This window comes from Nicotiana tomentosiformis, chromosome 5, assembly GCF_000390325.3.
Source record: "Nicotiana tomentosiformis chromosome 5, ASM39032v3, whole genome shotgun sequence".
Taxonomy (NCBI): domain Eukaryota; kingdom Viridiplantae; phylum Streptophyta; class Magnoliopsida; order Solanales; family Solanaceae; genus Nicotiana; species Nicotiana tomentosiformis.
This window is the reverse complement of record NC_090816.1, coordinates 119744706-119758798: the sequence shown is the minus strand read 5'-3', so window position 1 is coordinate 119758798 and position 14093 is coordinate 119744706. Positions and strand designations below refer to the sequence as shown.

Genomic DNA, 14093 nt, shown 5'->3' with positions numbered 1-14093 from the left:
TTGCGGATACTAAGCTCTGACGAAGAACTTATTCATCTATTCTTCTTCCCGCGCTGGCCTTACTTTTGCAGCTTCAGACCTCCACCGAGTAGCATACTCGCGGAAAGTTTCCGTTGGTTTCTTCTTGAGATTTTGGATGTAGAAAATGTCTGGTGCGTTTTCTGTGTTAAACCTGAACCGATCCATGAAATCAATGCCATGCTTACCCAATTAACCCATTTCTTTGGGTTCTGACTGATGTATTAAAACAAGGCATCTCCAGTGAGGCTTCTCAAGAACAGCTTCATGCAGATTCTTTCATCCCTGCCAACTCCTACAAGCTTGTCACAATATGTTCTCAAGTGTACCTTCAGATCACCTGTTTCGTCGAACATTTCGAACTTGGGAGGTTTATAACCCTCTAGTAGTTCTACCTCCGTCTGAATACACAAATCTTCATAATTCAAACCCTCAACGCCTTTGCCCCCTTCGACATTTTGAACCTTGCTGGTAAGTTTCTTGAGTTCCTCTTCCATGTTCTTGATGAGCATGTCCTTCTTGGCAGATTTGGGTATGTATAGGGTTTGTTGTGGGGGTGTGGGGTAAGGTTTCCACATATATGGGATTGCTTTGGTGGACTCCGATAATCTCGGCATAATGGTGGTCATTGGTTGAGTTTTGCGGGTTAGGAGTAGGCTGTGGTGTATTCTGTGGGGTGTGGTATGTGGTAGTTTGTGGGTACTGGGTCAGATAGTGATGATGTTATTGAGGAGTTGGTTCTGGTGAAGGATTAGTATTTTGGGGAGGCGTGGCATATTAACGAGGTGCGGGAGGATTTTGCGGGTGCTGGTTTTGTGTATTTTGAGGAGGTGTTGAGTTTTGGGCGTTTTGTTGGTTGATGTCGGGAACATTCAAGGTAAGGGAAAAGTTTTCCAAGTTACGGACCTGCTCAAGTTCCCCTTGTAACTCCAGTATCTTTTGCTCTAATCACAAAACCAAGTCGTTCTGTGCCGGAGTATTCCGACCATCCGAAGTCTCAACATTCTCTGCATGTGTAGCGTTGTCTTTCCTGATACCGCTCAGATCATCCATCTTAGCCTTTCTCTTTTGTTTTTACGATCACTTGGAGGAGGAAAGGGTGGAGGACCTCTAGATCTGGTATGATATGCCGATGATGTCAGTATACACAAACCAACCTTAGGGGATGGGAATAAACAAAGAAAAGAAGAAAAACAAAAGGGAGTATTAAAAGGATATTTACGATATTTAAATACGTATTGCGGAATTCACGTCCTAATTTGGGGACCTCATCGTGCCCGAGGTAGGCCTAGCGACATATAGCTTTGGAGAAAACTCAATGCCGATAATTGCATCATTTCATTAATATGATAAATAGACCAAATCTCTACTAAAACGACAATAATTATAAAGAGTCACTAGTGGCATTTGCCTTACTACAATCAAATTCTAAAATGAATCTAGAAAACATCACCCCTAATCTACTTGGTCCCAGAGGGACCTTCTCCAAGCTTGGTCTTCTTAGCCCCGTCAATCAGTTTCTTCAGGCCGCGTATGTCCAATAGCAGATACTCCCTTGCTAGATGTCCACCTTCATTGTCCTCTGCATTTTGACAATCTGAGACCCTTTTCCTTATCTTTCCCTCAAGTTCCATCAAACCCTGCTCCAAATACTCCAACCTTTCTGTTGATTTAGTAGCGATTCCCCTCCATTCATTGATTGATTCCATGTCTACTTTATGTTGTTCCAAATGCCTGGACTCAGATTCAAAGACCCTTTTGCGCAACCTTTTGTATTTGACTTGTGCTTCAGTAGCGTCGTCTATGACCTTATTCCTCAAATCAACCCCTGGCTTGACCTCTCATGCTATGTCATCGACCAACCATGATGGGTAGAAGTACACATAGCCGACATGATACTTGTATGGCTCGATGGTATCTTTCTCCACAATAATCTTTTGATGCCACATGTGTTGTGCCTCGAACTTGCATGGAATGACATTCCCTTGGAAATCTGCTTTGTAATGAACTATTTTGGAAACTCGTGGTATAACCTGTTTTCTCCCACTTTGCCTCATGACTTTGATAGGAGCATAATGATAGATACCCCTTAATCCGATTAGCACTATATAAGGTATATCTCTTGACCTGATGATGAATTCCCTAGTAGGAAACCACTCGAACATCCAATGGACCTTGTCGTCAGTCAAATTGCTAAAGAAGTGTAACCAACCCACATCGTTTCCTGGTTGTGCAAACCTATCCGGGATAAAAGTCATTCTTTTCGGATGGTGAAAAGCTATGTGGTCATTCCATGGTCGCAACGGAAATTCTTGACGGTATTGTCCCCTTTGAAGCTATTCCAACATCCATATTTGCAGTAACAGATTGCAACTCTCAAAATGCCTATATCCTTTCTTGTAACGGTCCAAGTCTCGGTATATCTCCGTTACGATCATTAGGACAATAGTGTAAGTATGTCCTTCATTTCCTTCCATTAGGGTCTTAGTAACCATAGTTAAGCGAGTGTGAATCATTTCTCCTTGTATTGGGAATACCAGCATCCCCAGAAAACAGACAATGAACACAAAAACCCGGCGATGAATCCAACCCAAAGAGGTGATAGTAAATTCATCATGATAAAGACGGTAGGACTTGTTGTGCCCATAACGCTCGTAAATGAAGTCGAATTGTATGTAAAACTTCTTCAGGCAGACTAACTCACCATTCATGCTAAAACCCATCATTTTTAGAAAATCTCGAGAAGTGCAATTTTTTGGTACTAACAGACCAGGGCTGTCCCAGGAAAGCCCAACAAAGCCTCCTATTTCCTCTAGAAGAGGAGTCATTTCTATGTCACCGAAACGGAAAACAACCATCTTCTCATCCCAGAACATAGCAACAGCCTCAATCAGTACATTGTTTGGCTGAATGTCTAGCAAAGAAAGTAAATTCCCGAGAACTCTTTTCACATAGTTTTTGTCGCTTGGCGAGATATTTTCCCACCAATCTAGCAACAAAGGTGGGATACTTCGAACCATGCCGAACCTGGGGACTTCGTGCCTCATTTCTGCAAAACAGATAAAGTTAGCCCTTTCCCCTTCCGGATTTGACTATTTACGCATTAATGATTAGCATATCAGACATTTTCTCCAAATAATGCACATATCATGATTGTGCCCGTTGGGATTATGGAAATCCCAATGGGCTTTGGACAAGGTTTGCCTTAGAGGGTTATCATATGGATAACGTTCTAACCCATACTAGTTTTAGACATAATGCATGCACATCTAATATCAGAGTGAGGGTTTCTAGAAGAGTCTAGACCGGTACCCTCAAGTGGACAACTTAAGAGAAAAAGGCACAGAACCGTCGATTGTACCGCTGATCGACTAGTTTTACCGTAAATAAGCCTTTCCAAATTTAAATGGATAATTTTAGGAAGAGCGCGGACACTCATCAAGTGCCACTATGGTATTAAGTACACAAGAGTGGAATATGATGCGGAGCATGTTTTGTGCAAAGATAAAACAATACGTTGTCAAGTATTTTGCATGATGAAAGTATTAAATGCAATATTAAATAAACGTAAAGACATAAAAGAAATAAAAACAGGGAAGAAGTTAGTTCGTGTAATGTGAAAGAATTGTAATAAAGCAAATAAAGGGGTAAGGATTGGGGGAGACAAGATATAGCAAATTTTAAAAGTTTGGATCCAGTGAACATAATTAGGAAATAAAGGGAAAATGCACATTGTAACCAAATTAACCGAAGAGTTGCATATGAGTTCATATAAAGGGAAAATAAGGAAGATGGTGTGCATGTAGAAATAAAAGGGAAAAATGGGAGCGGGATATTCAAGTAACAACAAAATAATAAAGACACGCTTATTGGAAGAGACTAATTCATATAGACCAAGTTCGCAATGGTACGAGCCTAAAATATATTCCCCAGCATAGTCGCCATGCTGTCGCGCCCTTTTTTCTCGCGAAATCGGGTTTTGACATGTGGCAACTCTTTTAAGGAAGGGTATTAAGAGAGAAGAGTCGTCACTTAACGATTTTTAAGGTGTGTTAAGGCACTTATTTGCAGATAACTCTGGATTAACCAGTTGCGTCACCAAATATTGGGTAAGGGCTCAAATTACCTCGAGGAAAAGGTGTTAGGCACTCCTCGAGGTCCACAACGGTGGGTCCCGGCCGAACTCGAATTATATGAATTAGTCTAAACAAAGAGAAGAGACAAAAATTGGGCAAATAAAAATGATTGACTTTTAAACAAAGGTGGGGGGGGGGGGGGTGGGGGGCCTAAATGCTTTAGCCTAAAGGATCACCTCATGCAACATAAATAATACTTCGTAACTCCCTAGAGGTAGGGTGTTACTCGTATTATTCATCGGGCACAGACTATCATCTCCTGCTACCCGATTACTATCTTTAAGTTGTTTACCTAAAGAGCACTAGTTGATTCTAAATCGTGCCCTATGCGTGCACTACCTGTCCCATACCTATGGTCCAGAAGGCACTTGGACCTCTATCTCGGAGTGGTTCTAGACTTTAACTTAGGTTGCTCAAAAAGAGAAAAGACTAGATGACATGCAAAACAATTTGGACTTTCACGTATAAGCAAATAAGGGCTCAAGTTAGCCTCCATACTTAAACAACAAACGCACGCAAACTGATTCATATTGACAATTGCAGATTTTAATAAGTTTGCAGAATCCAATAGGCAGGATCTCTATGTTATTCTGAATTTCATAAGCAAGCATTTTTACAAGCCTTTTCCTTTTAATATAATTTTTTACATCCTACATAGTTGCCTACTGATTACAAGCATAAGAGATTAAATCCATAGTCATGATGCCTAAGTGATTCTTGCAACAACTGAAAATGGCAATCACAAGAATATGTTCACAACTGCTTAATCGAGTCCTATAGGCATGGTATCTAATAGTGATGATTAGCACAATGTTGAAGAAACGAGCAAGGCGGTAATTAAGACTGATTCAGACCCGATAAACATGATTTCTATAATTAAAACTAATTTTTAGATCCTATAGGCATGGCATCTAAATCTGTGGATTAAGCCATATGTAAATAGAGTCCTATGCGCACATTGAGACATTCATCATTCAATATCCTATAGGCATGGTTTCTAGCAAGCAGAAGTAGAACACATTTGAACCAAATGAAGAACCTATATGCAAGATTGCTAACACATAATAATAGAATATGTTTGAGCATAATAGGATACCTATAGGCAAGATTTCTATAATAACTGAAAAGTGACACGTTTTGAGAAAAATAGAATACCTATAGGCATGATTTCTAACACATGACAACTGAACATGTTTGAGCATAATAACATATTTTAGCTAAGTAACGAACCTATAGGTATGACTTCTACCCGTTTTAATTCAAGTGTAAGATAAAACCCATTTCCCAGTTTTACTAATACCCCAAAATGTCATTACAAGAATTATTACATAATGACTAGAATAAATTACAAAGTAGAATAGCTATAGGGAGCCAACAGTAGGCCCAAAGATACACCTGGTCAGGCCGGGACTTCATTCTCATAGTTCATAACAGCCCAAAATTATATCTTTATGGACATAAGGCAGCCAGGAATCGAGTGATTCACCCAGTGGGCACAAAACATAATTGAGCATATAGAACCAAGGCCCTAGTGTGTTAGAGTTCCCAAAGGATTCAAGAACCCAGGGTAGTGCTCACACTAGGAAGGTTAACAGAGATAGTTCAAAGGAAAGATTAGGGACCAAATCCTAGTGAGTCAGAGTTCACAAGGGTCTCAAATGAACCTTGAGCAGTGTTCACACTAGGGAGGTCAGTGGCAAGAGCCTTGATAGCCTTGGCTTTCAGCCGGCTAGGAATAAGGAGTTCAGAATAATATAAATGATAATGAGGGAGAGTGGACAATAGCCGAGGGACAAAACTGAAGGGTACAAAAATAGTCAAGTTGGGCACATAAAGCAAATAATCAAACAAGCTTTAAGTTTTAAGAACTTCTTTAGCAAGATTTAGAAGAACAAGTTCAACACCTAGTGCATAAGTAGTTACACATTAACAAACAGGTTTGCAGGATTGGAGTACCCATACTCATAATAGGGAAAAGGTCCAAATTATGTTAAGTACATATGCTAGTGTCACAAGATAGCCATGTTAACTTCACATCAGGTAGCAGAACATCATTTAGACATAGTATGGAAGAATAAATTATGACAATATACTGGTGGATCAAGTGAGCCAAAACATGCTAAGGGGTATATTAACTCAGAACTAGTCATGATTGATAGAACATGATCTTGACACAAAATTAAAACATACTACCTATGCAAGATTGCCATTATAGAGATTCAGAATAGAAAGGGAAGATAAACTCATGCCATACAGTAAATGTAACTATTTAAATCTGACCTAATAGACCAGTTAATCTAAAGGAAGTTCAAATTATGCATATGGAGCATATTCGAATAACAGAATGGACAACCTTATGCAGGATTAAACACCAAAGAGATGTCAAGAAGTAACATGTTGGCTAAACGAATTTAAGAGAATCTTGATTACTCGAATTAGGCTTAGGCATGTTTCGGATTACCAACATAATGAAGTGAAGATTAGAGAGACCAAAAATTAAAGTAAAGCAATCAAGACTCCATACAAGAATAACCCAGAAAGCACATTAAACTACAATCTTCAGAAGCGAAAATATATGTAAATAACGGGTAAACAGGAATGAAGTGACAAAAGTTCAGCAACTCACGAGTTAAGCGAAAAACCAAGAAAGAACAAAGTCCACAGTAGCAAGAAACCAGAATTTCTGGCCTTGGCTTTCAGCCGACCAGAAACCAGAATATAGAACAAGAGTATTTAGAGAACAAAGAGCGATAAATTCAGTTTTTAGTAAATATTAACGATTCCAGTCCCTCTCAAAAGGGAATGGGGAGGGGTTTATATAGTAGTAGAAATTAATATCCAAACAAGAAAAATCATCAATCAAACACGAGAAAGGAAAGAAATCAAAATCAATAAGGAAAAGAGAAAATTTCAAAACCCTAATTTTAGGTAAAGTACACAAATCGTCAGAAATCTAAAATAAATAAAAGGTAAAATCACATACTGCATAGAATAAGATGAACATAGACATAAATACCTTTTAAAATCAAATAATCAAACCAGACTTGGTTCGATTTGAAAGAATCTGAAACCCTAATTTTAGGGTGAGTAGGAATCACATAAATACACATAGATTCATACCATAAAATAACAAGAATGAACATAGACGGAAAAGGTCAAGGAATGGAACCAGCTTTGGTTCGGAGTTGATGAGATCCGCTTTCCATGATTAGGCAAGCGGTATATAAAAAGGTTCCAGTACCAGGGAAAAGTAGAGTATGGCGAGAAACAGCTATGTAATCCCATGTCCGGTGGAATTAGGAGAGAAAATTAGGAGAAATATGGTTAGGGTTTGAGAGATGAGAGATGAGAGATGAGAGATAAGAGGATTAAAGAGTGGCGGGCGGTGAGGAATGATTTAGGGTTAGGGGGTTTGGGTATAATTAAAAAGGAGGGTGTAATGTGGGTCGTTGATCTCAGAGATCAACAACCACAATTTAAAAGGTTTTTAGGTCGGGTGGTTAAACGGGTCGCGACCGGGTATGGGGTTGGGCTAATTGGTCTTGGGCCAGGGGTAATTGGGCTGTGTTTGGGTAGTTAGGTCCGAAATTAGAAGGAATTGAGGGCTAGATTTTAAATACCCAATTTTAACAAATAAATAATTTATAAAAACATAATAAATAAATAACAAAAATATCAATTACGCATGAAAATGATTAAAAACAATTATTTAACATTATAAAAATATAAAAAGTTATTTTTTGCATAAATAATGTAATTATACATGCATATGGGCTATTATTGCAAAATATGCAATTTAGCCCTAAAAAATACAAATGTAATTATACGAAATGCCCCTGAAAATATTTAAAACCTTGTATTGGTATAAATGATAAGTTTAGATGATTAAATATTCATAAAAATAATTTGGAAGTAATTATTAGATATTTATATAATAAAAAATACATAAATAAATTGATTTAAAGCCTTTAAAAATTATGAAAGAAAAAGAATATATGAAAAATACTTGTATATGCTTATAAACTAAATGATGATGCATACGTACTATTTTGAAAGTATATATATATATATATATATATTTGAAAATATGAGGGAAAAATTGGGTATCAACATGTGATAAGCTTGCTTGTGATTGGCCAAGACATGTCATTTTAGACACTTGGCAACTCTTGATTGGTCACTGTTGTAGACTGGGATTGCCACATCATTTCACACATGGCGTCATCTTGTTGGCTTTGAGTTTGACTGGATATGCCATGTCACTTGACACATGGCATGAGTCTAGGCCTTAAGATAAAATGGACATTGGGCTTAAAAATAATAAAATGGATTAATTTAATTTGTAAAGTCCAAAATAGTTATTTAACCCAATTGAATTTAATCCAAATTTTGTATGGATTAGACCCAATAAATTTTATATGTCTACAGATGCCCCCTACTTCAAGTCTTGTCGACATTTATAGTTTTAAAGACTTGACTTGAAGTATACATTAATCCAATGTATTTGAAATTAATCATAGTGCATGGCAACTAATGTGTGACAACAAAATTAACCAATTCCATGACTGCTTTAGATAAGATTTTGGTTTTTAAAAAAAACAATAGAGAACTCAATCTCCCTATGATATTGTAGAGATCTACTCCATGTAAGACTCCAATGTGATTTCATTAACCATGATAGAAACAATATCACAAAAAACGTCAAAAAGAAAAAAAGAAAAAAAAAGGGAGTCATACGAACCCAAGGATTCTGAATTGTCAACAACAACTTAACATCCTCCAAAATTTAATTTAGGTCATACTAGAAAAGTCTAATTGGAGTCCCACTAAAAGATTTATACTTCTGTCGCCTCAACAAACTTATAAATAGCAGAACCTCGTTAACAAGAATAATTAACCTTTTTTGGCCTCGTCTCATAGCAAACATCATTATCATCAACCGAAACCTATCCCAAGAATTCCCTTTCTCTTGCACTTTTCTTTCTGTTTGCTCTTGTTCACATTTTTTAGGCACCTAAGCACCATCAAAGGAAGTTCAAATTTGCAAATTTTGAGCAATGGAGATTGTTGCTTTGCCATTGAACTTAGCCATAGTTTAAAGCTTCGTGTCGTAGGCGCCGCTACCTATCATGCCGATTCGAACTCTAAGTAGCTACTACTTCTTTTTTCCTTTTTCTTTAAACTAATCACTTATTACTTTTCTTGTGCGTTTCAGGTACATATCCGCTTAGGCGATTGTTTCTTATGTTCAAAGAATCTCTTAAGACCAAAAGAATCTCTATCATCCTCTGTACCAACAAAACACCCAACTACAACCAGCAGTAGTTGCAATGATGATTACATGAACCATCGATAACGTTGACGACGAAGCTGCCTATGGCGTTAACGCAATGGAGCACTTCTTTATTAAATATTGGAGTCAGTGAATCGATGTGCCATTGACATTGAAACTTACTGTTGAGGCAAGTGCAATATCTCGACGCTAATCAATCATGTGAAATCAAAATCTTCATGTCGTCTACATCGATATTTATGAGCCGAGTTGAAGTGTCGTGTTGCTGAAACGTCGTGCTATTGGAACCGAGGACTCCCAAAATATTTTCCTTTGCAGGATTTTGAGAGAGTTCCAGCGATCTTGATATCCCTAGGAAGATGCATTCCTAGAGGACCACTCGTCTCTTTGTTGCGGCTTGGCGAGAGAGAGACATGAAGTGTACTTTCAACCTTGGCGATAAAACCCCTACTCTTGGAGGCTCGGAGAGACCATATCTTATCATTGGGGAGCACAACATGTACCACGTCCCATCGTTGCATGCTGGTGAGTAAGACAATTGGAGTAGGCCTTTCCAACTTCGGCAAGCAAACACCTGGCACATCTCTACTGCTTTGACTTCATAGCATTTCATGCTCTCATTGAAAAAATTGTATCTCAACCTAGAAGTGTCCCAACTGCAATCCTCTTGGTTCTATAAAATCAAAACTTGCACGCGAAATTCCATCATGACAAGTTGGAATGAACTTTCGAAGGCGATGCACAAGTCTGTCATTTCGACTTCACAACACTATATATTGTCATTGAAAAGTATATATCTCAAACTAGGAACGTCCAAATCGCAAGCCACTTGTGCCATCAGAAAGAAAATTTCGAGACCTACACCTGAAAATATCGTGGCACAACTCCTTTTAGATTGGCTGCAATATTATTTTGAAGTCGCTCCTGATGCCTGCCTTGCTGCGTTTTAGCTTTGTGCACTCTCATTGAGAAATTCATATCTCGAGCTTCAGGTATCGGTATCATGAGCCATCTGGATTGTTGGAAATAAAATCCGAAACTCACAATATCTGTAAATATCACGGCAAAAATCCTTTCAGAACGTCTGCCATAATATTTTGAAGTTACTACAGACATCTGTCATACTCGATTTCCAGATTTGCACACTCTAGATAAAAAAACTCATATCTTGAGCTAGGAATTTCGAAATCATGAGTCGTTTATGCCACTAAAAAGAAGAATCATAGATAAGAAAAAACTCAAAATATCACAGCAGTATTCATTCCAGATTGGCCGCAACAATTTCTTGAAATTGATCTAGACATTTGCCTTACTACTTTTCAGTTTTGCGCGCTCTAATGGAAAAAAACCATATCTCAAGCTAGGAATCTATAAATTATGATCCGTTTATGTTGTTAGAAAGTAAACTCATAGAACTTCGTCACATATGAATTTCATCGTAGAACTCCATTTGGACTGGAAACAGAAAATTCCCAAAGTGCGACCGAGCTGCAGTAAACTTTCAAATTCGTATAGTTCCGGCAAAAAATCGTATATTGAGCTAGGAGCCTCCAAATCGCAAACGGTTTGCGTTGTTGGAAATTAGACATCAAAATCTACAACATGTAAATTTTAGGGGCAGAACTTCTTCCAGATGGACCGCAATAGCTTTCCAAAGTTGATCCTGTCGTCCATTAAGCTTGCTTTCCTTTTGAAATTGACTCTACAACCTTGCGTGTAGTAACTTTAGTATGATTCTTCAAAAATCTTATCTATTCATTTATTTATTTTGCAAACTCGCAAAGAAGCTCAAAGGGTCCAGATATCATATTGAGATGTTATACAAGATGCGGAGCCACCCTTTCACCAATTTTTGCACTTGATTTGTTGATAGTCTTGAAGTTCATCAATGGCGGCTACCATGGTGATTGGAGATTTTTTTCAAGAGATATGACTTCTCATATATGGGACCTTGAACCAACACTTGCATAGGAGAAGAAAACTATCATGCTCGAGGCCTAACAACAAGATGCATGATCAATAGATCATCACACCTATTAAACGCTAGAGACATATATCGAGAATGACATTAAATGTGTAGACGTCATACAGACTTGGGAAAACATTTAAGACGCGTCAACAACAAAGCCTAGTATATGATTATTTTCATTACTTAGGGTTTGTACTTTGTATAGGATAATGTCTAATCTCTTTTATCTCCAAATTTCTGGATGTATCAACTATTGCAACATTGAAGCAATAAAATATCTTTTACACTTCAACACAAATCGTCTTCTTTTCCTCATAAATATGTGCCTCTACACTTGGAGAATTTATATGATGATCCGATGATGCCAAACTTTTTTTTTAAAACTCATGTGACTGAACTTAGAATGAAACTCTAAGCTGCCTACGTACCTCGATGAAGAGGATCAAGTCATAACGTAGTTCAGAGGGGTGAGTTCTTTTTTTTCTTTTTTATGTCCTAATTTTTGCCTAGGCCACCTCTTGCGAGGTTTTCAAACTAGCAGACATTTTTTTTGGCCGTACACAGTTTAGACTCATGCGGGCCAGGAGTGTAGCAACGTGTAGTTTAGGCTCATACATCAAGGAGCGTCATGACTTGCAGTTTAGGCTCGTGCGTCGAGGAGCATCATAACTTTCATGGGAAGTACTGCTTCAGAAATTTTTCGTTGATCGGATTAACTCTGAGACCATCCTTATCAATAATTTTATATGCGCCACTTGAATAGGCTTCTTTCACAACATATGGTCCATCCCATTTTGAGGTAAACTTGTCGCCTATGCATTTGTTGAGGATTATGGGTCGTCGAACAACTAGGACTAAGTATTCCACTTGGAATGATCGCGACCGCACTTTCTTATTGAATGCTCTAGCTAGTCGAGCTTGATAGCACTCCAATTTTTGTTGCGCTTCCAATCTTTTCTCATCCAATGCCTTTAACTCCGCTAGGCGAAGTTGAGCATTCTCTTCGGACGTGAGTACTTCTTGGATTGTGATCCGCAATGATGGAATTTGTTGCTCCAATGGAAGGACTGCTTCTATGCCATATACCAAAGAGTAAGGAGTTACTTGTGTAGCAGTTCTGAAGGTTGTCCGTTATGCCAGTAAGGAGTTGCTTGTGTAGCAGTTCTAAAGGTTGTCCGGTATGCCCACAAAGCTTCACCAATTTTCTCATGCTAGTCTCTCTTGTTCTTTGCAACCACTTTCTTCAAAAGGTTACCAAGCGTCTTGTTAAAAGTTTCAGCAAGGCCGTTGGCGGGTACATTATAAATTGAAGACTTATGTTGCTTGAAACCGAACTTCTCGCACAAACTCTTCATGAGCCTGTTGTCAAATGGCGTTCCATTATTAGTGATTATGTATCTTGGTATGCCGTACCTAAAAATTATATATGAATTGATAAAATTGACAACGGTCTCCTTTTTCACCTCCTTGAGTGGAACAACTTTAGCCCATCTAGAGAAGTAGTCTGTAGCGGCCAATATGTAAATCTGTCCCTTTGATGACTTTGGAAGCGGTCCAACAACGTCAAGTCCCTATGCATCAAAAGGCAATGAAGCTATAGTTGGATGAAGAGGCTCTGGAGGTTGGTGGATGTAGTTGGCATGAAATTGACACGCTTGACATCTTTTGGCATGATCCATGCAATCCTTCACCATGGTCGTCCAATAGTAGCCCATACTCTTGATGCGGGAATAAAGCTTTGGACCAGATTGGTGTGCTCCACATGAGCTAGAATGTGCTTTCTCCATCGCTTGGCGGGCTTCTTCTTTGTCAAGACATTGCAAGAATAGTCCTTCAAAAGAGCGGCGAAATAATGTCCCCTTGTAGAAGATGAATCGTGGTGCCCTTCGCTTGATGTCTGTTCTTTGTCGCGGATCCTCGGGTAACTCTTCATGTTCAAGGTACTCTATCAATGGTTGCCTCCAATCCTCTTCTTTAATCACCCGAATGGATGTATGATGACTTTTGTTGATTTGAAGATCAAGAAGTCTAGCAATGACCCATCGATGACACACATGTACCTTTGTTGACTCATTCTCTCCAAGTGCCATCGTCGTTGCCAAGTTAGACAAAGCATCATCCATGAGATTTTCTTCTGTTGGGACGTGGTTTAAGAATACTTGGTCGAATCTTTCGAGTAAACAAGAAGCATATTGGTGGTATGGCAAAAGATCTTCCTTCTCTACATCATAAATCCCCAAAATTTGGTTGATGATCAGCTTAGAGTCGTTGTAAAACTCAAACTGTAGAATCTTCATGTCTAATGTCATTTCAAGACCGATGATCAAAGCTTGGTACGCTGCAGCATTGTTGGAGCATGTTTTACCTAAAACAAAGAAGAATGGCAAGATTTGTCTATCTGGAGAGATCAACACAATACCTGCCCCTGCACCGTTCCGTCATGCTGATCCATCAAAGAACATTGTCAATGGTGGCAATTCTTCAACGAACGAAACATCTTCATCTGGAAACTCATCAGAAAGCTCCCATTCCGCCAAAAAATGGTGAGTGCTTGTCCTTCACAGCCTTTTGAGGTGTGTATGTGATCTCATATTGGTTAAACAATATGGACCATCTTGCTAGGCGTCCAGAAAGAACAGGTTGAGTCATCACGAACTTCACAGGATCTGCTCGAGAG

General features: G+C 38.6%; 1 protein-coding gene across 1 annotated transcript; it reads right to left on the bottom strand.

Annotated features, from left to right (window-relative positions):
- Positions 1-12627: 12627 nt before the first annotated feature.
- LOC138893065 (uncharacterized) lies at positions 12628-13725 on the bottom strand. The gene is made up of 2 exons (XM_070176834.1): positions 13108-13725; positions 12628-12987 (listed from the first exon to the last, which is right to left on the bottom strand). The coding sequence occupies exons 1-2, from the start codon at positions 13723-13725 to the stop codon at positions 12628-12630; spliced, it is 978 nt and encodes a 325-aa protein (XP_070032935.1).
- Positions 13726-14093: the final 368 nt, after the last annotated feature.

Excerpts from the sequence above, each read along its gene's own strand:
- LOC138893065 (XM_070176834.1), bottom strand. The coding sequence starts at position 13,725 with ATGACATTAGACATGAAGATTCTACAGTTTGAGTTTTACAACGACTCT. Across the intron at positions 12,988-13,107 it reads GCTACTATTGGACGACCATG|GGACTTGACGTTGTTGGACC; the intron begins GTGAAGGATTGC and ends TTTGATGCATAG.